Below are 26,313 nucleotides of genomic sequence, written 5' to 3'. Positions count from 1 at the left end.
CTCATAGCGCGGCACTCGGTGCCGCGCTATGAGCTTGTATATCTGATATTTTTGAATAGCAAAAGAAATCTAAAGTGACACAGATGCGTTCCAGGTATTAATGGGTTAAAATAGAAACGTTCTTTCAAACCCGTTGATTCATTTGAACAAGAGCATTGGAACGACATACATCTGTGGGATTCCAGGACTACCTTTACATTGTTTGATGCTAAGTTCATAAATAAGTAAGAATTACAGCCGGATCTTCACTTTTATGTTACTGAGTTCCGGACGGAGCTATACAGTGGCGGGGGAGGGGTCACAGATGGGGCTGGTGTTGCTGAAATGCTCAAGTACAGCATGTTTTCCACCATATAGTAGGCTTTGTTACACAACGAGACATATAAGATTACCTACACAGTAACATCCAGAGTGCTAATTTAACCCATAAAAGACCGGGAACGCATCTGTGTCATTTTTTAGATTTCTTTGGCTATTGAAAAATAGCAGATCTACAAGCTCGTAGTGCGGCACTCGGTGCAGCACTATGAGCTTGTAGATCTGCTATTTTTGAAAAATCTTGAAAATGTGTGCTTTGCTTCTGGGGGGGTCCCTAGAACAACATATTTTGAGATGGGTGTCCGCGGCCTCGGGTCCTAATGGGTTAACTCTGAAAGTGAAAGCTGTGCATACCAGTGTTTTTTTTTTTTTTAAACTCTCTACCGGTGCATTTCTTTTTTTTTTTACCACTTTCAGAGTAACAGTGAATGAACACAAGCGTGTACAAATACACAACGCCACCATGCTAATTTAACTATGACCACTGTTATCTTCCTAAGTGTAAGCTCCCCTGTTAAAACTAATAAAGCATGCAGAGTGACTCAGCGTGATTGCGCGGGTGTGTAGAGGCTAATAGGCAGCAGTTGTGTCAACACTGAGCTGAAGATATGACAAACTCAGGGCAGTAGAGCACATCTTATCCTCCACCTGCACTCACTAAAAAAAAAAACACATACATGCATGTGTATACACACACACACACGCACGCACGCACACACGCACGCACACACACACACACACACACACACACACACACACACACACACAGAACAAGAAAGGCTTGGAAAAAGCAAGATGAATCGATAGAGAAATTCCGAGCGTGTAAATCTGAGCGTGTAAATAAATTACCCCGTAAGGTCTCAGCATTAATTAAACACTCCAGAGTTGTCTATGCAGTAAAAACAAAAAAAACACTGTTGTGCTAATGTAAGTAAAAACCTCATCAACAGGTTAAACGTTAAATCATTTATCATAATTATTTCGTCAAGCCATTGTTACTACAAGTGCTTTGCAGAAGAGACTACGGCCTAAATCAGAAGCAGGAAGCCTTGTGTGTGTGTGTGTGTGTGCGTGTGTGTGTGCGTGCGTGCGTGAGACGGAGCAGGTGTGTGGGTTAGTAGCATCTCTGGCCCCAGTTGTACCCCTACATTACTGTTCAATTGATGGGCCTATTTGCTGTGTCTGGGCCCCAGCTGAATCGGGCCCAGGGTTTGGGAGTGCCAATTCACTAGCTGTGGTAAATGCTGTTCAATAGGTGCTGCTCCCCCAGATTGACTTGTCAGTGGCCAAGCCCAGGGAGCTCAGGGAGCCGAGGCAGTTTGGGGGGGGTGGGGGGGGGAGAAGCGAACGGACAGCTGAATTGAGAGTCATGGCAGATGAGCGGGAGTGCACTCGTGTTCCCTGCCCTCCCTGCCTCCTGGCCTGTGCGCCCTGTTCCACAGCGATGATCAGCTAGCACTTCATTCTTTTGAGTATCCCCCTATTTCGATTGGCTCTCCTCCTTTTTTGCTTCACTTCTATAGCCCATTGAGGCCGGGAAAATAATCTGTGGCATTTTTAGATTTCTTTAAAAAAACAATGCTATTCAAAAAATAGCAGATATGCAAGCTCATGGCGCGGCACCGAGTGCCGCGCCATGAGCTTGTATATCTGCTATTTTTTTGAACAATCGTGAAGATTTGTGCAAATTAATATATATATTTTTTTTTTTTAAGCGAACATTTGTAACTCAAATCTTTGCTTTTGGGGGTTCTACAAAATGTCTTCCTATCCTAACAGCTTTTCTTTTTTTTAAAAACGTATGTTGCTATAATCAGTGGTTCTCAAACTTGTTTTCATGTCAAGGACCCCCAAAATTGTATGTATTTGGCTGCGGACCCCACATCTAAAAAATATCTGGTTCCAGGGACCCCACAGAAGCATATATTTGAGTTACATTTGCACACATATTCACGATTAAAAAAACTAAAAAAACGATACAATTTTTGAATAGCCCAAAGAAATCTACAAATGACACAGAGATGCGTTCCCTGTCTGAATGGGATAACGTTCACTTCCTAAGCTCCTCATCGCTCTGCACTTTGTGTTTCATCTCAGTGCTCCCGTTTTGATCTTTCTCCCCCTGTTATGCCTCCTACCAGGCCAGCTCAACGTTCCCACCGTATACTTTGAGGTGGGTATGTGATGTATTTCTGGGTCTGGATCTGAAATACAGATACGTTATCTCAGTGTGAAGTACTGCAAAAAAAAAGGGAAGTTACCTTGCAAGCTTTCAGTGACATTTACAACATGATACTAATACATGAAAATACATCCGCAAAGTGGCGATTCAGGGTTTCAAGCAGTGTTGCCAGATTATGTGAGAGAAATAAGCAACCAGGTCTAGGAAAAACAGCCCAAAAGAAGCGACTATGGGCCAAATGAGCACTTTAACATATACATCAGCTACTTGAAAATAGCAGATCTACAAGCTCACAACGCGTCGCATCTAGATCGGCTATTTTCAAATAAAATCTTGCGGGGAAATTATAATAAGCAGATCTGGCAACCCTGGTTTCAAGCAAACATGGACTGGAGTTAAACACTGTGAGAGGCCTAGAACTTGACAGTTTCCGACACTATTAAATCCCAAATGGACTCGTTCTCATTCATTTACTATGAGGCCAAATCCGTTCCAGGCCAGGTTCGTTTTGAGCAATGCTGTACGTGCCGTGCGGTTAAGTAATGCACACACCATCCAATCATTGGCGTACCATTTACCATCTCTGCAGCAGGAGGAGAAAACTAATACACCAGTGCACAAAACAACATGGTCTCAGCCCTTCAGGCTTTGAACCCCTAATAATAATTAATGACATTAAATGTGAATGGAGAGAAACTTGCACACACATGTGTCTGTCTGTATGACTCTGCAACAGTGGTTCTCAAACCTCTTCATGTCAAGGACCCCCAAAATGATAATGTATATTTGGCCGCGGACCCCCATCTCAAATATGTTGTTCCAGGGACCCCCTAGAAGCAAAGATTTGAGTAAAACCAAAAATATATATATATCCAAAGATTTGCACACATTTTCACGATTTTTCAAAAATATCAGATCTACAAGCTCATAGCGCGGCACTCGGTGCCGCGCTATGAGCTCGTAGATCTGCTATTTTTGAAAAGCCAAAGTATAAAAGGTTAACATTATTGTGACGCTATATTATCACATTTTGCTGGGGACCCCCTAGAACACCCCCCCCAAGCTGCCCCGGACCCCACTTTGAGAACCAATGCTCTACAAACATGTAACACTCTATTGGTGACAGAGCTATCGTCCCCATCTTACAGCAGCCCTCAGCGATGTGCACAACTCGCGTGATGACCCAACTACAGGTTCAGCTGCCAGGGCCTAACACTATAGGGCCACTGATCAAAACAACATGAGTGTGCACAGGTTGCCCTTGTATTATGGAACGAACACACACACACACACACACACACACACACACACACACACACACACACACACACACACACACACACACACACACACACACAGGGCCGGAGAAATACCTGTCAACCTGATGCACTCAAACTACCTCAGAGGGACGCTGAATAATAAACACCGCTGCCAAATGTGGATCTGGACAGCTGTCTATGGGTCCACATAGCCAGCATGCAGCCAGGGCTACAGGCACAGCAACCAACCAGACAATGTGATAGTGTCGTGGTGGTAGTCATAATTACCAGCACCATAATTGTTGTTTTCCAACTGTAAACGAGACCAATATTGGAGAGCATTCATAAGGGGAAGTGTGCGTGCGTGTGTGTGTGTGTGTGTGTGTGTGTGCGTGTGTGTGCGTGTGCGCGTCAAACCGTCCACACAACCTGCGCTGGGTGCGAGAATGGATAGCTCGTTAGGCTACATAAAGCCCCCCTTAACCCATTAAGACCTGAGGCTGCTTCAAAAAAAAATCTAAATCCTAAAACTTTTTCGGAAAAAAATATAAAAAAAATATTTTCACGATTTTTCAAAAATAGCAGATCTACAAGCTCATAGCGCGGCACTCGGTGCCGCGCTATGAGCTTGTAGATCTGCTATTTTTGAATAGCCAAAGAAATTTAAAGTGAAACAGATGCGTTCCAGGTATTAATGGGTTAATGCTAACACAGCAATGCCAGATCCTCCTCCAATGAACACTGCCCTGATAGCAGCGCTGCATGTGTTTGTGTGTGTGCGTGTGTGTGTGTGTGTGTGTGTGCGCGCGCGTGTGTAAAAAGGATATAGCCATCTTGGCGTGGAACATGTCACTGGGGTCATCAGGGGAGGAGAATGTCTCTAGGTCTCTCTCCAGCTGCAGCAGCTGCCTCTCCATCTGCCTCAGGCTTTTCTCCAGATTCTCTGCAGAGACTGGCACAGAGGCACACACACACACAATCAAACAAACAAACAAACAAACAAACAAACGTGTTGCCAAACACACAGGCACGCAGTCAAAACGCACACAAAATGCAGAAGAAAGTCAAACGAGACAAGTCAATTACAGGTACAAACAGTGGCGTGCACAGACATTTTGAGGGGCAGGTGCTCAAGTAAAAAAAAAAAAAAGGGCACCTTACGCGGCGCACGGAACCGCCGGCTGCCTTAGTAGTGTGAGATTTATAGAAGAAAATTGCAACGCACATTTTGGGGAATTGGTTTACTTGGTCTGCTCTTTTTTTCCCTCTACACCTATACCTCTTTGTCAAAAATAGCAGATCTACAAGCCCACAACTCCTCGCAGCGCGAGGCGTTGTGGGCTTGTAGATCTGCTATTTTTGACTAAAGTTCTCCTCAGGAAAAGGGATGCTAGGTTTCGAGTGGTTATGGTATAAAGAAAAATCATATCACATAAAGATTTGGCGGACCCCCTGTAGTAACTCTGAGGACCCCCTAGGGGTCCCGGACCCGCTGTTGAAGACCCCTGCTGTAAACTGAAAAAAACTTTTTTTTTCTTCTTTTTTTCAAAAGGGCACTTCTGGTCAAGAGGGCAGGTGCTCCAGCACCACCTAGAGTCTATCTGTGCACGTCCCTGGGTACAAAATCAAATACATTGTAATTTTCCAGAAGCCAGTGCAATGCATGCTTATTACTACAGTAGTAGGTTCCCAGCATGCTAGGAACACCGCAGCAATAAACAATGACTGGAACTGAAAAATAAACATCCAAGTGAATATGCATCCACGGTGCATCCACCTTTATTGCACTGTGTGCGTCTTCCATGTAAGCCCTGCGTGTGTGGTGACACAAAATAACAATTATGGCACCATGACACACTTGCTGGCATGAAGTGAGCAAGTGTCATCCTCGCCTACGGAGCCCTTGTTTATGTTGTGCTTTCAATTGTGTTACTCCAGCAATAGGAAAATAACAAGACATCTGATCAAAGCAAGTATCAATTCACCCAGCAGGTGGCCTGCAGCGGTGAAATACCGTTTAACAGCCCCTTTTAACAGCCCCAATCCTTTTTCTGGGATTCTATCAACAGGTGTATAACACCATATGGGTGTGAGTGTGAGAGTCGAGCCACACTCAACTTAACTTTGCGTTAGTTTGGTCATGGCTGACATTTCATGCTAACCACTGAATGTAACATATGGTTTAAATTACCCTGATTAGAAAGTGCCTGACAAAAAGTCATAAGCTGCTTAGTTTCTAAGTAGTTTAAAAATCACCCTCGATCCTAATGCAGGCATTAAGAAAAAAAAGAGTCTTCAAAGTGGCTAAGCTTCTCGATGAAATTCTAGCACAGAACAATTTTACATACATGCATATACTGTAGAAAATACAATAAAAACAACATTTCTTTGCCCCACCATCTCTAGTTTAATGTTTTTTTTTGGGAGTTATGGCCTGGCAAAATGTGTACGGCACATGTGCATGCTATACTCGATATTTGAACTGTGGTGCCACTACTGTATGTCTATGAATTGAATACCAAGGCCCTCATTGGAAACAAGACCGCAAGGACTTTCATGAACAAAGTATTTTAAATGCAATTGTGCTGTTTTAAATTATTTGCCAAATAAATATTCAATCAATCAAAAAACTCATTGAACTAGCAGTGAGCAAACTTATTTTGTTCCCTCTGCTGATTGAGAAAAAAATATTAAAAAATAAAAATGTGGGTTTTCATTTTTTCACTGCATCCTTGCTTCCGTACATGCATTGACCGTAACAGTTGAAGGCCTTCGACTGGCTCTACAGTACACTGAGGCCATTGTGCCTTGCCAAGTTTCAATCAGAAAAGTATTCATAGAGCAAGGCTCAACACTGATTGGTTGTGTCTACAGTATGTAGGAAAGAGCGAGGCCCTGGTAGTCTGGAAAAGCTTCAAACGAAATCTAACACAGAAAGCAGGGAGAAAGCATGAGTAAAATGATCTGCCTGTATGTATGCATGCATGCACTTATAAAATTACAATTTGATGTGCACATTTCATGTTCTTTAGTTTTTGCGATGTGGCCCAGGTCATTGTAAATGAGGACTCTCAATGAACTTGGTTTAATAAAGGCAATAAAAAAAAAGAGTAGCTAAGGCATACATTCACAACTTCGGCCACATATCAAATATAAAACTATATATATATATATATATATATATATATATATATTTTAGATCGCTTGTACCGTATGTTTATTTAGTCCATACCTCCATTTACTGCCATTCATGTTAAAAAGAAGTGGACTGGAAATACACTCAGTGAGGTTGGAAATTAACCAGGGATTGGCAATTCAGCCTCATGAAAACCAGACTACGGTTTGTTTTCACTCAAATTACTATATATTACTGCAATACAAAATACAAACTAAACAACCTGATAAGCAAGGCCGGGGTTTTTTTTTTTTTAATTGCTGCATTTTAAAGTCAAACTTTATCTTGACGGCAGCGTGAGGCTTAGCTGCCGATTATTCAGTTATTCAGGTAAGTTTGGTAACGAATGTAAACATGAACAAAAAAAAGTAAATTTATGGGAAAATATTCTAAGCTTATGTAGAACACACTTTTCTTTTGACCGACATTAAAAGTTCAAAGCTTCTGATTATTTGTGCATGGTCATGTGTGTGGGTATTTATATGCTATAATAAAAGTGCGCTAAATAATGGGGGTTTCTCTGCAGGAAAGACGTGTGTGCATTAATTCAGATACAGAACTAAAACACAGAAACAGCACATGGTTGATTGTAAGGAACGGTACATTTGAAGGTAAGAAAATCATTAATGTAAAAGGTAGCATGTCCCTTTAGCAGTCCAGCAAAAAAAAAATTGTAGGGAAGAAAAAAAAATCAATTGCAATCAGAAATTCAATTATGAAGCTCTCTACTGAACAATCAATTATTCAGCCCCCCCCCCCCCCACACACACACCCCCAGCCCCTGACCACACACACATGCACACACACACACATATAAATACAAATGCACACACACAAACAAACGCATAATTTGTTTGGCACATCGCCTCAATAAATAAGGTTGACATAGAGAACTTATGGTAAACACAAAACCTCTAACATGTCAACCCGCTTCATCATTTCCATTGTAATTCATCTTTCTCAATCCAATGTCTCTCTCTCTCTCTCTCTCTCTCTCTCTCTCTCTCTGCATGAAGAGCCTTGGCCCCTGTGAGGAACCAAGATACCAATATTCCTTGAGTGGAGAGAGTGGGCCGGGCACAGCAATGGGAGAGCGCCAGGAAGACAGTCTGTTGATAGGAATGATTATGGCCCAGCCAGTTGATGGATGGACATGGAGAGAGAGAGACAATCAAACCTCTCTCCCCTTTCGCTATACTGTCCTCCAGTCACTCACACACACACACAGGCTTTTGTATGAGTGGGAGCTACCACGGATGTTGGGGAGAATATCAACAAGGACAGTCCGAGGTGAAGAAAGAAAACCCACGATCGATGGAGGATAGGACAAGGCCGGAGTTTGAGTGTAGCAACTTTTGTTTGTGTGCATTCGCTGCATTGCTAAATAAAGTGAATGTAGGGAACGGATTACACTGATTCCGTTGGGCTATTCAAAAATAGCAGATATACAAGTTCAGCTTGTAGATCTGCTATTTTTGAAAAATCATGAAAAGTTTTGCAAATATTGATTTTCTTTTGGTGGACATTTGTAACTCAAATCTTTGCTTCTGGGGGTTCCTGGAACTAAACATTTTACAAACGTTCGCTTTAAATATATATATAAATCGAAGATTGTGCCACGAATGTTAACGATTTAAAAAAAATAGCAGATCTACAAGCTCATAGCGCGGCACTCTGTGCCGCGCTATGAACTTGTATATCTGCTATTTTTGAATAGCCAAATAAATCGAAAAATGACACACAGATGCGTTCCATATGAACGTGTGCAATTCAGTATTCACTAAGAACTGCAAATACGACTAATCAATGTGAAAAGAGAAAAGCTCTCATTCCCAGCCTCTCTAACCACTCTTGCATTGTCTCTCTCACTCTTTGTGCGTTCCTGGGTGAGTGATTTTTATGAGGGGCCTGAATGCCACGGCGGACCAGGAGAGATAGAGAGATAGATATAGGATGCTTTAGAGGAATAATAATGGGAATATTTGTAGAGGTCAAACCCCTCATTGACATCGGTTTATTATTCTGCAAACCTGCCGTGCTGTAAATGAGAACCGACTAGAACATGCATCCACTTCTGAGCCTGATAAAGCGAGAGGCCATTTGTGACTACACAATGTGATGCCAGAGGTGGGGGCAACCCTGTATGGTGGAAAGAAACACCCTATTGCTGTACACGAGCGTACAGCAACGACAAAGTACAAAATTAGCAAGATGGTCAGGAACAGTTTCACTTTAGACGGATCATGTATGAATAACTCTTACCTACATTAGCTGCTCTTAAAACCAGATGAATGGGGGCTCCTACTAAACAACCTTAATGAATTATGACGTCAATAGAGTCGATTCAAAGCTGCAAGCATTCAGCCCACCTCCACCTATAGGACGCACGGCACATTTTTCAATCAATGGCGGTATCAAATTATCATGATCTATTTAGTATTCCACAAAAACTACCTCTCAACGGGCAAGGTTCTGTTCTGTCTCAATCCAATCATGATTGGGGTTCGCTGACAGCAGGCGTTTTAAAAAGTTACATCCTGTTGTTCGGCAAATTAATCTGTTTCTCTGTTTGTCTGATTCGAGACCACACTCAGTGTCATGTAAGAAAACATGTGTAATTACCCAAGACCACCTGTGGTGTGTGTCTGTGTGCGGCAGAAGGAATAATGATTGTTGTGTACCTGGAAGAAAGAAGGCCAACGCAGTGCAGCGGCTCCTTCAAGGTGAACTTATGAAGCATGCTGCTATCCTTGTTTCTATAAGCACAGGGGTCTGTGAGGGGGGGGTGCCAACCATCACCACAAGGCAGAGACTCTTGTGCAAATCATTACTTTATCCAACCTTGTTTTAATGCCGGAGTAATGTTTCACAGATCTATACTTAGTCATGGCCCGTGTGAGGCTCCCGAATGGCTGTCAGATTTGATGAAAAAGAAGCCACTCAACAGTGTGTGAGTGTGTTTTTTTTTAAATAATAATAAACATAAATGGCATGTGTGAGTGTGTCTGTGAGTGTGTTCGAATGCACGGATGTGAAAATAGGAGACAGAATTCAAATTCATAAAGGTCTGCAGAGAAAGAGACAGGGGAGGGTGGAGACAGAGATGTCCATACATGCAAATACACATGTCCTCACTTTGAAGGGCATAATGGAAGGGGATGTGGGGGGGCGGGGCGTTCATGAGAGATCCAGGGTCAACACCCTTAACCCATTAAGACCGGGAACGCATCTGTGTGTCATTTTAGATTTCTTTGGCTATTTTGGATACTTTGTTTTTGCAGATAAAATAGCAGATCTACAAGCTCATAGCGCGGCACCAAGTGCCGCGCTATGAGCTTGTAGATCAGCTATTTGTGTTAAATCGCGAAAATTTGTGCAAATCTATGAAGCGAACATTTGTAAAATATTTTCTTCCAGGGACCCCCAGAAGCAAAGATTTCAGTTACAAATGTAAAAAAAAACTGATATTTGCACAACTTTTCATGATTTTTCAAAAATAGCAGATCTACAAGCACAGAGTGCCACGCTATGAGCTCGTAGATCTGCTATTTTTGAATAGCCCAACAAAATCTAAAAAATGACACAGATGCGTTCCCATGGGTTAATGTGTCTCTTTCACACACAACAGTTGGAGGAGATACGGTAAAGTGCAGAACTGCACAGTTCCTTCTAAGCGAGGGTCCAGAAAAAAAGACGGTGGTTCATCTTTCCCCTCATCGAAGTTTTCTCCTCATCGGACGTCTCTGTCTCCCTCCTGCTGGAAGGGGGAGCAGTGAGCGACAACAACTCCAGTGGAGCAGACGGAAACGTGTTGCGACAGACAGGGCACTGTTGAGACACTTCTTCTCCCATCCTTCCACATGTGTAGTCCACAGCAATATGAACAGAGAACATGACTGTTCTATACCCTGAGCTCCCGGTCTGTGTGTGTGTGTGTGTGCGTGTGTGTGTGCGCGCGAGCGCTCACGTGTGTGCACATGCGGCTATGTGTGCATCAAAAGCAAAATAGGGTATGAGGAAAACTCATGCTAGGCATACTGGGCACACAGTACAAGAAAGAAGCATATGGCTTTGATGCATCACGCGCACGCACGCACGCACGCACACACACGCACACGCACACGCGCGCACACACACACACACACACACACACACACACACACACACACACACACGCACACACACAAAATACATCACTCTTAACAAGCATCCCCTCCAGGAGAAATCCCCAGAAAGTTGCGAGTACAATAGCAGTCTGAACGTGTACATAGTGGGAAGTACAACTGATGGTAACATGCACCAGCAACTCAGGCACGAATGTTACTATATCTCTGCCTATAGGTAGAGTAGGAGGCATTTATAATGTATGTGTGCATGCATGCCAGTGCATATATACACATACCAATGTTTGTCACAACACCATGTGTGTCTGGATCCCCCTTTTACGTTGTCACTTGTCAGTGAAAAATACATGGTGCCTAATGTCTAAATTCAAACAGGCATCATAGAGTATATTATACTATTAATATACACTAGGATAATTTTATTATTATCCTTTTTTTTGTTTATTAATGTCATACTGGCAGCTATTGTATGTACTGTATGCATCTCTCTCTCTCTCTCTCTCTCTCTCTCTCTCTCTCTCTCTCTCTCTCTCTCTCTCTCTCTCTCTCTCTCTCTCTCTCTCTCTCTCTCTCTCTCTCTCTCTCTCTCTCTCTCTCTCTCTCTCTCTCTCTCTCTCTCTCTCTCTCTCTCTCTCTCTCTTTCCACATAGACTAGTTAAGGAAGACATTTTCATTTGAATAGGTAGGAAAACACATGACGGTGAGGAGAAATCATCACCTTTTGTCAGTTGAAGAACCCAAAAATAGCTGCGGTAATGACACGATGATAAACCCACAGAGCGTGGGCGGTAGCTGGGTGGTTACATTTATCAAGGGGCCACACATGTTCGCTCAAATATCAAGAGTAACATTCAGCTAGTGGATGTATACTGTAGTACTACACATGGATACACAGGACCTTTTCTATTTCATCTTCTGACGATAATAGATTGCAACTGTTGTGGCAAAATAGAACTAGGCTGTGTGCCAAACCCTAATTAGGGGAGTGTGTGTGATTCTGCAAAGTGTCTGTGTATTACCTCTGCTTGCACGATCCACATGTTCCAGGTCATCCACAAACTTTGTGACATCAGGAAACTCCTCCTCGCACACCTGCGCCAGGAAGTGGAGCAGCGTGGTCGTCTGGTCTGATGACTTAGTGTCCTTTAACTGCAGGAGAAAACACAAAGGTGTCACACACACACACATGGCAGTGTTTCGTGCAACATTCAGACATCAGAAAAAAGGGAGATGAAACGAGTTTAAAGCTGCATTCACAGAGTGCTATTATTATTAATAATTATATTATCATTATGATTGTTTTTTTGTTTTTTTTTCCAGGAATCTTTAGGAGGTGTAGATATATTTTAAAGTTGGGGGGAAAAGCAGTTTTTTGTTTAGTTTTTAACTTCACTTTTAACATCAAGTTAAAAAACAAGGAACATTAACACCCTCCATAGACCAGTAATGAGCTTTGTTTTATTGTTTGGCACATTAGCGAGGCGTACAGATTGTCTGCTGAGTAGTGATGACTCTGGATGTTATTGCGTTCCTTGTAGATTGTTTATATTGACTGGCTTCCAATTTCTGTACAAAATGCATGCCCACAAATCTCTGGTCCAACTGAAAGTAGCCAAAAAGAATCTAATCGTGTGGATCTCTCAGGATCCACAGGGGAACGGTGTGGCTCCAATGTTGATCTTGGACTTCATGTGGCCCTGCCTGATCAGAGTCCCAATGCCTTCTATCTTCTTACAACAAACACACGGAATCTCTGTGCAAATATCCGCCTGATATCCAACGTATCTCGAGAACCGCCCGACTGACCAACTTAACCGATTTAGACCTGGAACGCATCTGTCTGTGTCACTTTTTCATTTGAGCTAAAAAAAAAGCATTATTTTACACTTTGGCTATTCAAAAATAGCAGATATACAAGCTCATAGCGCGGCACCGAGTGCCGCGCTATGAGCTTGTAGATCTGCTATTTTTGAAAAATCGTGAAAATGTGTGCAAATCTTTGAATATATATTGTTTTAAAGCGAACATTTTTAACTCAAATCTTTGCTTGTGGGGGGTCCCTGGAACAAAACATTTTGAGATGGGGGTCGGCAGGCGGCAAAATACACGTCATTTTGGGGGTCCTTGACATGGACATTTTTGAGAACCACTGATATAGAAACATACGTTTTTTTTCAGAATACTGTTGGGATTTAGAAGACATTTGTAGAATCGGCCTCAGGTCTTAAAGGGTTAAAACTTGGCACGCATGTCGCAGAAGACCCGAGGGAGTCAAGTGCACAGTGTCGAGTCGTGGGATAGGTGGTTGTCCAGAACCGCCGATATGACCGTTACTCCCATATACAGGCATATATGGACAATCACCAATCCGACTGCTATGCCCATTTCACCCGACAGCAACATCATAAGCTGTAAGCTTAATCATTAAGCATAATCAAATATACAGGGCTTAAGTGGGGGCGACAGTGGCTCAGGGCGTAGAGTGGCCGGTAGAGCGGCCCAACGGGAACCGCAAGGTTCCCAGTTCGATCCCGGGCCCCCCCCAGAGTTAGTATCGGAAGTGTCCTTGAGCAAGACGCTGAACGCCTAATTGCTCCCCGATGAGCAGGTTGGTGGTGCCTTGCATGGTTTCTGCCGCAAGGAATGTGTGTGTGAATGGGTGAATGTAATGCACAATCTATGTAAAGCGCTTTGGATAAAAGCGCTATATAAATGTACCATTTACCATTTAAAGGCTCAAATTACACCATTAATTTTAACTTTTTAAAATCCTCTCTTCTATCCCCAAAAATACCCCAGTTTGAACACTCAGGCTTTCACAGCAAATCTGGGGTTTTCTGTAAACTGGTCTCAAAACAGACCAAACTGATTTGCACCCTCAGTCAGGGTACAATACCTCCCGTTTTTCAGTTCCAACCAAAAAAGGCTTTTTTCACACAGAACCAGGAGATAACCAAGGGGCAAGGCTTGGATATTTACGATGAGGCCAACACGGAAGCTTATGAATGGCCAGAGTGGCGCTGTTTTACCCTGCGCCGACCTGAAGTGTCAGAAAGAATTTATTTTAGCGCAAGTGAATGGGTTTTTGACAAACTTTAGACTAGATTTTCTTACCGTAATAAAACTTGTCATAAATTCTATATGCTTCCAGTTGCTAGTTTAAAGTCTCCTTTCAATCATCATGATATGCGTTTTGCTAAATTATGGTCCCATTTATTCTAAAATTGACGATAAAGTAGGCTATGCTCCAGGAGGGGCGGGATGATTTGATTGACAACCTACACAACCAATAGCATTCATTCCCCGCCCCCGCTCTTGATTGACAAGCTACCCAACCAATAGCATTTTTGGGGGTGTTTTCCGGTTCGCTGGTCACGTGTCTGGTCTCAACCAATAGCGTTTGAGTTCCGGACGTGGCCAACTGTATATATTAACGATGGAAGAATGCATGTTCCTGAACTATCGGCTTCATTTTCGTTCTGTAGAAAGCAGGGGAGTGGCTTTGTCCATTCTTTTTTACAGTCTATGGAGATAACATGCATACAAACTGGCTCAATAGCGCCCAGTGCCAAACAGGACAATGTGGTATTGCAGGTGAAAGTGCTTTATAAGCCAGAGAGAAGTTAGTTGGAATGAATATATCTGAGGCTTGATTTAGGCTCAAACCTTTTGAAAAACGTTTGAGGGACATAAAATATATGATATTAAATATTATTATTATTTTTTAAATTCATGGTGTTGATCCTCCTTTAACACATTGGGTGCCAAAACCGGGAATCTCCGTGAAATCAATCTTTTCGTTTTTTGGGGGGGTTTTTTCCACAAGGGGGGGCTAGCGCAGCTCTGGAATCACCCACGGTGACTCTGAGAAGGAAGGGACAGATGGATCACCGTGCCAAAAAAAACTGGCTCCCGTCCGCTCCCATTCTATCTCCTTGCAAAAGAAACTCCATATTTCCTCAACTTTTTACAGTGGGGAAAAACGACTCATTTTCGATCCGAGATCACTCCGCCATGGTGACTCTCGTGAGAGATGTCATTGTTCCAGGCGTTAGCCAGGACCATCCACCATCGTGCACGCATATGTATTGTTTACAATCGGGTGCTCGTCGTGGAGTCTACAGCTGTAAACAGCGTAGCGTTACAAACGGTGAGATCTCTGGCACTCAACGTCACTTTTTTAATAAAACTCTGGCACCTAATGTGTTTAATGTGATTAATTGATTAATGTTGATAATTAATTAATTACACATCTCACTGTGACAAAGTAACCTACAGCATGGCCACTATTATGTTAACAATACGGTTCTCTCTCTCTCAAACACACACTTTTTTCAATTTAGCCGAGTTCCATCATAACCCTTTTCACAGCATAATTTCACTCCATCTCTCAGTATAGTCTCTCCACACGTCCCTCCTGTGGAGTGTTGCTGTGTATCTCTCTAGGTGATCTATTGGAAAACAGCAGTGTGCGCAGCCCCGCTGGGCTTAATCATGTTTCTATTATCTGCTCTAATCAAATGCATTCTCGTCTCTATTTTCATATCCGTTTTCCTCTCGTTTCAAAAGCATCAAGTGCTTGCTTCGCAGAGAGGGCCCCCCTTTTGTTGAATTTGGAGGGATGGGACTCATAATTGACAATGAATACATTTTTGCCTCTCTCCGATTGGACTGGCAGCAATTTCTGTGGGGCTGTGAAGTGTGCCATGGAATTAAGCTGTCACATTTGGAAGACAGACATGGAGGTGAGGTTGTTCTCTGCATACCCTGCCTTTGGACAGAGAGCAACATTGTATTCTTTTTTATTTATAAGGCCTTGTGTGGCAAGCTTCCTCTATACCTATCTTCGCTCTTAGAACCAAAGGTTTCTGGACACTCAACACGTTCACAAAAAAACATTAGATATACCAGTCCACGTAAGAAAAGTGAACAAGGAAAGACTGCCTTCAGGTATTATGCTCCACACAAATGGAACAAACTTCAGGACTCTCTGAAACTGGAGCGATTGGTCTCAATAGAGACATTTAGGGTACTTCTCGAGGACACATTTCATAGTAACTGCACCTGTTTCATGTAACACTGTTTATTTTGCATCTGTGATGATTGTAATATGATTCAAATGTTTGTTATTGTTATTTTCATTATGTATGTATTTTATATGTGTTATATGCTGTTATCAGGGCGTGCCTGAAAAAGAGAGCTTGCTCTCAGTGGGCTCCCCTGAATAAATAAAGGAAAGAAAGAAAGAAAGAAAGAAAGGACGCCTGGTTACAACCATGGAGTCTTTTTCCCAATCAGTACAAGAGCAAACAAAGTCAAAGTCATCTGAATGGCTCTAAAAACAAACCATAATCCTTAGAGAAGAGAAGAATGTGATTATATGATTATTACAATTACGGCAGCACAGTGTATCGGATGCATGCACTGTGTGTACTGTACTGTATGTGTGTGTGTGTCCACATATATTTTCCAAGAACATGAGCACCCAGTTCTAAGAAGAGCAGAGTGACGGTGTAGTGATGAATGGCTGTGCTTTGGTTGTTACTGTGGAAACTGCAGTGAGGTTGCCCACAGCTCTAACGTAACCAGTGGAGGTCTCCTACTCTGGGATTATGCTCTGTTCAGTCCCTCCCCCCAATATAATACAGAACGACTAATCTTTGTCACTTTTTTGTCTTCTCGCCGTATACAGCAGGCACGGTCGCTTTTTTTCCAAGCCTCCCCCCTCCCCTAACCCTTTAAGACCGGGAACGCATCTGTGTGTCATTTGAATATGTCTTTGGGCTATTCAAAAATAGCAGATCTGCAATTATTATTTTTTTAATCGTGAAAATGTGTGTATACCATTTTTTCTGTAGTGCACATTTTTAACTCTGTTACAACTTCTTGGGGGGTCCCTGGAACAAAATATTTTGAGATGGGGGTCCGCGGCCAACATTCACATAAGGGGGTCCTTGACATGATTTTTTTTTTAAACTAGGATTTAGAAGACATTTGTAGAATCCCCCCAGAAGCAAAGATTTGAGTTAAAAATGTTTGCTTTAAAAAAAAATATATATGCAAAGATTTGCTCAAATTTGCACTATTTTTCAAAAAATAGCAGATCTACAATATCTGGTATATCTGCTATTTTTTGAATAGCCCAAAGAAATCTAAAAAAAGTCACAGATTCTTTCCCGGTCTTAATGGGCTAAGCATGTTGTTCATTGTTGCTGTAGTCCTGCAGTGTGCGTCGGCGCACAAAAAAAGGGCCCCCCTGGCTTTAGCCTTCAGTTATCTGGGGTGGGCAGGTGAAGCACAATAAAGTGCTTCCTGGGTTTGGCTTTGCTTTGATAGATGCCAGCAGATATAGAAGTGGCCCAGGCAGTCGGTTGAGGGTTGATAGTGTTCAATCAAATGAAACAGTTTCAAACAAAAACGTCTCATCACAGCAGCCACTTTAGATCAGCACACCGATAGGGAGCCACGCTAGCCACCATCCAAGGTGACATAAAAGCAAGACAACGGCAGTAATAGAAAACACTGGTGGTGCACGCGTGCACGGTCGAACCAGCCCCGCGCCCCATGTGCACGCACTACCACATACACACACACACACACACACACACACACACACACACACACACACACACACACACACACACACACACACACACGACACACAAACACACACAGTGTTGATTTTGACAGCAATGGATTCAGTTTCAGTCATAGTCTTTTGAATAAAATTCCATTTAGTTTTAGTCATATCTTAGTCATCTGAAATGTTTTAGTTGCGGTCTAGTTTTAGTCGACTAAATCTACAGTCGATTTCGTCGACTAAAATGTATTTTGGCGGTGCCTTGATGGCGTCATAATAGCTGATTTTACACTTGGTTGCATGCTGAAAATAGCAGATCTACAAGCTCACAACGCGTCGCAGTGCGACGCGTTGTGAGCTTGTAGATCTGCTATTTTCAGAGCGCAACACCCGAGCGCAACCAAACATAAAATGACTTGTCTTAGTTCTACTAGATCTCTTCTCCACTAGGCCCTCACTAATCTGAGTTCCCAGAAGTTTTCGCCAGCTCTCGCATACAAACGGGAGGGGCGAGGAAACTTCTGGGCCAAAACCCCTGGTATTTGTGGACGGGATGTAACTTACGCTCAGAATCTGAGCGGACACGCCTCTTACCGGTCTGAGAGCTGTGCAACTCGTCTAAACAGTCCGATGAGAGGCAAACAGCAGTACACAACAATGGCGGCCGCAATTTCTCAAGGGGAAATTGCTTCCCGTCGCTCCTATTTACATGCAACACCCACTGCATGTAGATCCCGCCCCCTTTTCTTCATTGGCTGTTGATTTGAATCAGAACGCAGTGGCCACGCCCCTGCTGTCCAGGCTCTGAGGCGAAGTCTCCCAGACTAGTCCCTCACTAACATTTTAGTCTAGTTTTTATTTGTTGACGAAATTGTCAATATATTTAGTCTTAGCTTTAGTCATCATAGCTTAGTTTCATAGCTTAGTTTTTGGCAGACATAGAAAACGTAGTCGACCAACATTTTTTGTCATAGTTTTAGTCGACAAAATCAACACTGACACACACACACACACACACACACACACACACACAGACAGACAGACAGACAGACAGACAGACAGACAGACAGACAGACAGACAGACAGACACACACACACACACACACACAATACGGCACGCGCAAGCATGTGTGTGTATATCTGAGAAACCACACTGCAAAAAAAGAAAAGAACATGTGCATGCAAAATGTGTGTGTGGTCATACTCGCACACACACACACACACACACACACACACACACACACATGTCTATATGACAGTAAATCAGTAGTAGATCAGGGAGGGGAAAGTCTTCTTTCTTTAGAGTGTACAGAGGAGAGCAGTGATGACGTGATCCCTGTTTCCAGGCAATCTACTCATCCTGTACGTGATAAGACAGGAGACATGCAAGACGAGCTGATTGCTGGGACCTGCTGTGTCTCACGATGTGTTCTTCATCATGGGCTTAATTCCAGCTCGCAAAATGTGATGTATGTCTTCCCCGCCTTGCCGTCCCAGTTTTCCTGGCACTCTCTAATTTATACTTTGTAAAGCAGGAATGCCAGGAAAAAACAACAACAACAACGATACAGAAACATCCTGTTCAGCCTGCCAGCAGCGCTCAATCTGGATTCACATCGTCATTCAAATATTTGATGGATGAAAGTGTGTGAGGCCATATACTGTCAAAGGGGAATTTTGGACCACAGTTTTCTTACCTTTTCTATGCTGTTATGATATCTTAGGATGAATGGTACAGTAGGAAAAAATCATAACTCCATCACGGGTCTGGCACAGCTTAAAACGTGCGTCAATAGGCCTTGCGCTAGATCGCGTATTTTAATAGCTTTTTTTTTTTTGTGAGATCTGACATTTCATGACGTTCATAGTGACAGAACACTATGCAACCAAAAAAGAAAAGAAAAGCAAGACTTAGTTTTTTTTTTTTTTTTTTGCATAGTGTTCTGTCACTATGAACGTCAAATCTCACCAAAAAAACGGGGGAAAAAAGCTATCAAAATATGCAATCTAGCGCAAGGCCTACTTTTTAAGCTGTGGCGGACCCGTGATGGAGTTATGACATTTTTCTACTGTACCATTCATCCTAAGATATCATAACATAGAAAAGGTAAGAAAACCGTGGTACAAAATTCCCCTTTAGGCAGAGCAATAACAGCGCGGCGTGCCAGTCGCGTAGATCTACGCGAAGTGGTCTTTTTTTTTCTCTCTCTCGCAGTGACACATTTCATTGTAGCACACCCGGAAACGGAGATGAATGTCAATCGAAGATTTTTGTTCCCATTCGCCGCCGCTCTAAAGCTTCCGCTAAATCGCCATTATCTCGGTGATGTTTTAAACGCTGAACGCTGTTTAAAACGTTTTTAGAAACTGCGACTACTGCTCATAGCGCGGCACCGAGTGCCGCGCTATGAGCTTGGATTTTTTGGATTTCTTTTTGCAAATCTTTGAAAATTCTAAATATTTTGTAGAATCGGCCTCAGGTCTTAATGGGTTAATGTATGTCAACGTTAATAAATAAAGTTTCTGACTATGCGTTGTTGCTTTCCAAAATATCCTCAGACTCCAGGACCTTGGAGCGTTCCTTTTTCAGTGTTCATTCCGTATAGACAAACGCTGTAATGACAGCGGAGCAACAAGGGGTGTCGCTAAAACAGAATGACTCATCATGACTTTAACTCGGAGCATTACAAAAATGGACCCTGAAGGCCATTATACAGTAGAAGTCTAAGTATTAACAGTGGCTCAGGAGGTTCCCGGTTCGATCCCTAGCTCCCCCTATGGTTACTGTTGGGATGTCCTTGAGCAAGACACTGAACCCCTATCTGCTCCCTTGCATGGTTTCTTCTGCCGCCAGTGTGTGAATATGTGTGTGTGTGTGTGTGTGTGTGTGTGTGTGTGTGTGTGTGTGTGTGTGTGTGTGTGTGTGTGTGTGTGTGTGTGTGTGTGTGTGTGTGTGTGTGTGTGTGTGTGTGTGTGTGAGAGACTGGGTGATGGTAATCGTAAAGCACATTGTGAAGTGCTTTGGATAAAGGCGTGACATGCAATTTTACATTCTCAGAGTTGAAGGTAGGGTAATTGATTTACTTTGGTTAAAATAAGTGTTAAATAGCTCTATATTCTGATAGTATTCATTGCTATAGAGTGTTTGTTCAGTAAAAGGAGTCTTCCATGTCTCTCCAGCTCTTTATTAAACAGAAAATGCTTTTTCAGTGCTCTCTCCTGATTGGCTTAAATGTTGTCACCTACCTGAAAATGTACTATATTCTGTTTACTAAAGAGCTGGAGAGACCCCTGTGACCTAACAAACGCTCTGTAGCAATGATTACTATCAGAATATAGTACTTTAACCTTTTTAACGACAAAAACAAGAAGAAGAAAAATATCACCCTACCTTTAAATTAACACTGATTAGTTTAGTGTATAGCTGGGCCAACATTTCTAAAGACGCATAGGACACATTTATCCAAGGTTATCCACAAAGTGTAACTAAACTCAGCCTGTGTCTCCTAGGATAAAAAAGACCATATTCATTAAGTCGATGGTACACAGTAAAACCCTGATTGTTACGGGACCGTTAAGATTTTATTGTGTACCCTCATAAATGGAGCTTACCCTCTTCCATCATGTACTTTATCCCATTCAGACCGGGAACGCATATGTGTGTCATTTTAAGATTTATTTGTCTATTCAAAAATAGCGAGTGCCGCGCTATGAGCTTGTAGATCTGCTATTTTAGAAAAAATCATGAAAATTTATGCAAATCTTTGAAAATATATATTTTTAAAGTGAACATTTTTATCTCAATTTTTTGCATCTGGGGGGTCCCTTGAACAAAACATTTTACAAAAACTTTGCTTTAAAAAATACATAAATTCAAAGATTTGCAAACATTTTCACGATTTTTCAAAAATAGCAGATCTACAAGCTCATAGCGCGGCACTCGGTGCCGCGCTATGAGCTTGTAGATCTGCTATTTTTGAATAGCCTAATACATCTAAAAATGACACACGTGCTGCATTCCCGGTCTTAATGGGTTATAATTATTGGTGGGGGGAAAAGAGATGGAGGGAAAGATCAGATAACTAAAAGAGGTGTCTCTCTCTCTCTTGTGTCACCTTGCACAGGGAGCTGAGGTCGAAACCGAACGACTGGGCGTTCCGGGAGCCGGCGTTCATGTAGTTGCCCAGCAGCAGCACCAGCTCCAGCAGATGGCTGAAGGCGCGGCTCTTCCTGACCTCGTCGCAGGCGGCGCTCACGGCCAGGATGTCCGGCCGCATGTTGCTCACCTGCTCCTCCAGCTGCAGCCGGAAGAGGATGTGGCCCAGGCGAGGGCGAAGGCGCTTCACGCTGCTCATCTGTAGAGAGAGAGAGAGAGAGAGAGAGAGGAGAGTATAGCGGACATTATGCAAAGACACACAGAAAGGGGGAAGGGGAGGGGGAGAGAGAGAGAATGGGAAGGGGCCAGAGATAAAAGGACATAAACGAATGGGAGGAAATGATGCAGAGAAAGAGGGGGAACACAGTCAAACTTCTATATTAACCCATTAAGGCCTGAGGTTTCCGATTCTATAAAATGTCTTCTAAATCCTAACAGTTTAAAAACAAATATATATATATATATATATGTTGCTATAGTGGTTCTCAAACTTTTTCATGTCAAGGACCCCCAAAATTATATGTATTTGGCCGCGGACCCCCATCTCAAAATATGTTGTTACAGGGACCCCCCGGAAGCAAAGATTTGAGTTACAAATGTTCGCTTTAAAAATATATATATATATTCAAAGATTTGCACAATTTTTCAAAAATTTTCAAAAATAGCAGATCTACAAGCTCGTAGCGCGGCACTCGGTGCCGCGCTATGAGCTTGTATATCTGCTATTTTTGAATAGCCCAAAGAAATCTTAAAATGACACACAGATGCGTTCCCGGTCTTAATAGGTTAACTACAATCATGCTTTTTTTTTTTTTTACTTTGTGCCGTTCAGCCAATCCAATTTAAAACACATTTATGCAATCAGCGCGCCAACAAAATGTTGCTAGGCCAGTAGTAATAGATGCTGGCAGTGATTTGATTTGGGACCCGGGTCTGGTAAGTTAATTGCTGAGTTAGTGTCCATATAGGGCTGAGTGCGGAGGGGTGCAATATACAATAGGCTGCCTTGGATTACCACTCACACACAATTACAGTAAATTGGAAAATATTGCATTGAGCCCAGGGCCCGGTCACAACAACAATCAGTGTGTGTGTGTGTGTGTGTGTGTGTGTGTGTGTGTGTGTGTGTGTGTGTGTGTGTGTGTGTGTGTGTGTGTGTGTGTGTGTGTGTGTGTGTGTGTGTGTGTGTGGGGTGGTGAAGAGATCATCTGTTTCACACAACAGCTGGCTCTGTGGTATGATGTCCTGCATCAAGGGTTTAATTATAGCTACTGTAACATTATCAAATGACTACGAGAGAGAGAGAGAGAGAGAGAGAGAGAGAGAGAGAGAGAGAGAGAGCACTAAAATAAAACAGTGTAAAGACATAGATCTCTCCTTGTGAGGAGAATTAACGAGTAGAGTGCAAAGGAGAAGAAAGTAAACAAATGCAATGTTGTGGGTGAACCATGTGAACCATGACACTATCCCTTTTCTATGAAAGCACTGAAGAGAAGGAGGATGATACTGTAATGAGAAAAGAACCGAGCACCTTTTCCTTTAGACCATACATGGGCAACTGGCGGCCCGGGGGCCACATGCGGCCCTCACCTTCACTTAATGCGGCCCGCAGGTTAATATCGGAATACTGATATTATTGATTTCAGCTGTTACAATTTCAAACATGCAAACCTGACCCGCTTTAATTACTTCAGTCTATATTAGTAGCTTTGTGACTAGAATTAAAATTCTATTGTGTTTTAATGTCCAATGTATTTGTATTTAAGTTCATAAAGTTAACATAAGTATAACTAAATGCATTTGAAATTAAATAAAAATGTTACTTTTCAGGATTCCAATTCAAAAATAGAAAAAAAAATAATTCGGGATTCCAATTCAAAAGTAGCAAAAATAGCAGATCTACAAGCTCAAAACGTGTCGCGTTGCGACGCGTTTTGAGCTTGTACATCTGCTATTTTTGCTACTTTTGTGTGACATAGAATGGCAAAATACAGAATTAATTTATGAAAAAAGTGAAAATACGGAGATAAGACGTGTCTGCCAGACAGTATACTGTATGCAATGTGGCCCTCTGGAGTGAGTGTGGAAATATATTGGCCCTCTCCATCATCAAAGTTGCATCACCCCTGCTTTAGACATTGCATTTTCTAGAGGAGGAGGGGAGGAGCCACAGAGAAGTCTTACATTTCTGCATCAACTCTATTCTATTTTTCCCGTTTATCTCTGTTATGTTTCTTACTTTCTTACCTTTATTAGAGTTTGGCCAGAGACGTTCACTAGCTTTTAGCATGGCGGAATCATATAGCTAAGTGAAGAGGTACATATATTTAGTTCTATATCGCAAATCTTTCCCCAGCAGAATTAAAGTATGAACAGTGCCAAACAGCCTAAAAAAAAATCACATCCTGTGTGAAGAGAGTGGTGCCTTTGATGAGCCCTGTATTGGTATTGATGTTGTCATCAATGTTTGTTTATTGGACAGACATCAATGTTTGTTTATTGGACAGACATACATACATACGGACACACGGACAAAGTCAGATATAGGAGTGGTTGGCACCACTCAAAAACAGACCGCCCACACTCAAAATAAGTGTACCCATGATCACTTCTGCCCACATACGACAAACAGCTAAAATAGTAATAGGGCTGTAACTATTGATCATTTTCTTCGAGATTATGCTATTGATTACTTTTTCGATTGATCAAATAATGGAGAAGGACATTATTGTTTAATCATGTGTTGGACACACACATTTCTATTTTTTTTTTTTACTAAATCGATTCGTTTGATTAGCCACTTAATAATTATTATATAACAGTGTCCCGGAAATGGGAAAATAGCCGATCAACAAAACTATTTTCACAACTAACGGGCACTTTCACTACTAGTTCTAGTAGTGATAGTTCCCTACTCGAGAACGATGCAAGTCGGGAACAAAGATGAATGACATTGCAAAAGAGACTTATAGGTTTCAATGTTTTTACCACACACACACACACACACACACACACACACACACACACACACACACACACACACACACACACACACACACACACACACACACACACACACACACACACACACACACACAAAGCTACTTATAGACAGGGATGATCCTAATAATAATAATAATCAGGTGCACCAAACATAAATGTTTTACTTGTATTGTGCATATGTAATAAGATAATCTGCATATTTGAATGCATTAGCAGACATAGCGAGTGGAGGTCATCCACCTTGTGTTTATTTTTTATATTATTTGCAGTGTAACCAGTGTGAATGTTTATGGTGGTTAATCAGCATAAATTATGCACAATGAGGTACAATAACAACTCATAGAAAACTGTTCAATGTTATTCCAAGTACCTATTTGTTTACTCCCTCAGATCACTTCAGAGGCAGTAAATATCACAATAAACTGTTATATGTACATGTAATAAGCTATTATGTCCATAAACAATATTTCTGTATATCATTTATTATAACTTCTGGACAACGTTTTGGAAACCAATGGTCACCACTGCCAAACGTAACTGACTTCATCCTAAGGGACGTTTTCCAGTAGAATACATTTTTGTTTAGGGCATTTCTTGCATTGTGCATAACGTGATGATAATATGAATATTGGACAAATAACTGGACATAATTCTATAATAAATAAATGTGTTGATAATTTGGCTGTAGGTAGACAGAGTTCAAAATATTCAAATTCTTATCAAATATAATGGGTGTATATAAAATGAGGTTTTTAGATAGATATTGCTTAAGGGTCCCTTTAAAAAAAAATACGGTTAAGGGTACATTTGTCCTCTCTCAGATTTAAATGAACACTCTAGGATATAAAAGTGTCAAATAAGTTAACTGTTTTCCACTTCCACCTGTTCTTTTTTATTTTATTGTATAAACATCTCTAGCACAGCAAACCAATTATTGCAGAGCACAACTCTTGTCGAAGTCAGAAGGCATCATCAATGGAGTAGGAAGTGTTAGAGGGTGTGTGTGTGTGTGTGTGTGTGTGTGTGTGTGCGTGTGTGTGTGGGGGAGGGGGGGGTGTTAGGTCGGGGGGAGGTAAAGAGAAAGAAGAGAAACGACAGGAGACAGACAGTTACACAAAATAATGAAATGGCGCTCGCGCACACGCAACCCACACACACACGCAACCCACACACACACACACACACACGCAGAGGTAAATATTGTGGCAACTTGAAATAACCATCTCCACTGTCTGACAACCCATATTTAAATTCTAGATGAGGGATTTCTATTCCATTCAAAGACCCCCGCCAGCCACACAAAAAAAAAAGTCGTCTAACAGGAATTCCTGCCAACATCGAGGAAGACGCACGTTCGTTGTGCAAAAAAAATGGAATAGTAGTTTGAAAACAACCGCTGTTTTTGGGAGGGTCCGTATCCAGCACTCCCTCCAAAGGAAAGTCGACTGACACAGAAGAACAGAACCTGTGTTAAGAGTAAGACAGGGAGGGCAACTCTATACTCTGCGGAGTGTAT

General features: G+C 42.1%; 1 protein-coding gene across 1 annotated transcript in view; it reads right to left on the bottom strand.

Moving 5' to 3' along the window:
* Positions 1-26,313, bottom strand: part of LOC311050480 (protein diaphanous homolog 3-like) — a 380,395-nt gene that overhangs the window by 135,633 nt on the left and 218,449 nt on the right. Inside the window, exons 22-24 of the mRNA XM_084064564.1 lie at positions 21,754-21,993; positions 12,078-12,207; positions 4,585-4,711 (exon numbers count right to left, since the gene is read on the bottom strand). Coding sequence (XP_083920690.1) covers positions 4,585-4,711; positions 12,078-12,207; positions 21,754-21,993 — 497 coding nt within the window. The remainder of the gene's footprint in view (positions 1-4,584; positions 4,712-12,077; positions 12,208-21,753; positions 21,994-26,313) is intronic.

Source organism: Gymnoscopelus microlampas (genome assembly GCF_963454915.1).
Source record: "Gymnoscopelus microlampas genome assembly, chromosome: 1".
Taxonomy (NCBI): Eukaryota; Metazoa; Chordata; class Actinopteri; order Myctophiformes; family Myctophidae; genus Gymnoscopelus; species Gymnoscopelus microlampas.
Note: the sequence above shows the minus strand (reverse complement) of the source record. Positions and strands in the feature narration are given on the sequence as shown.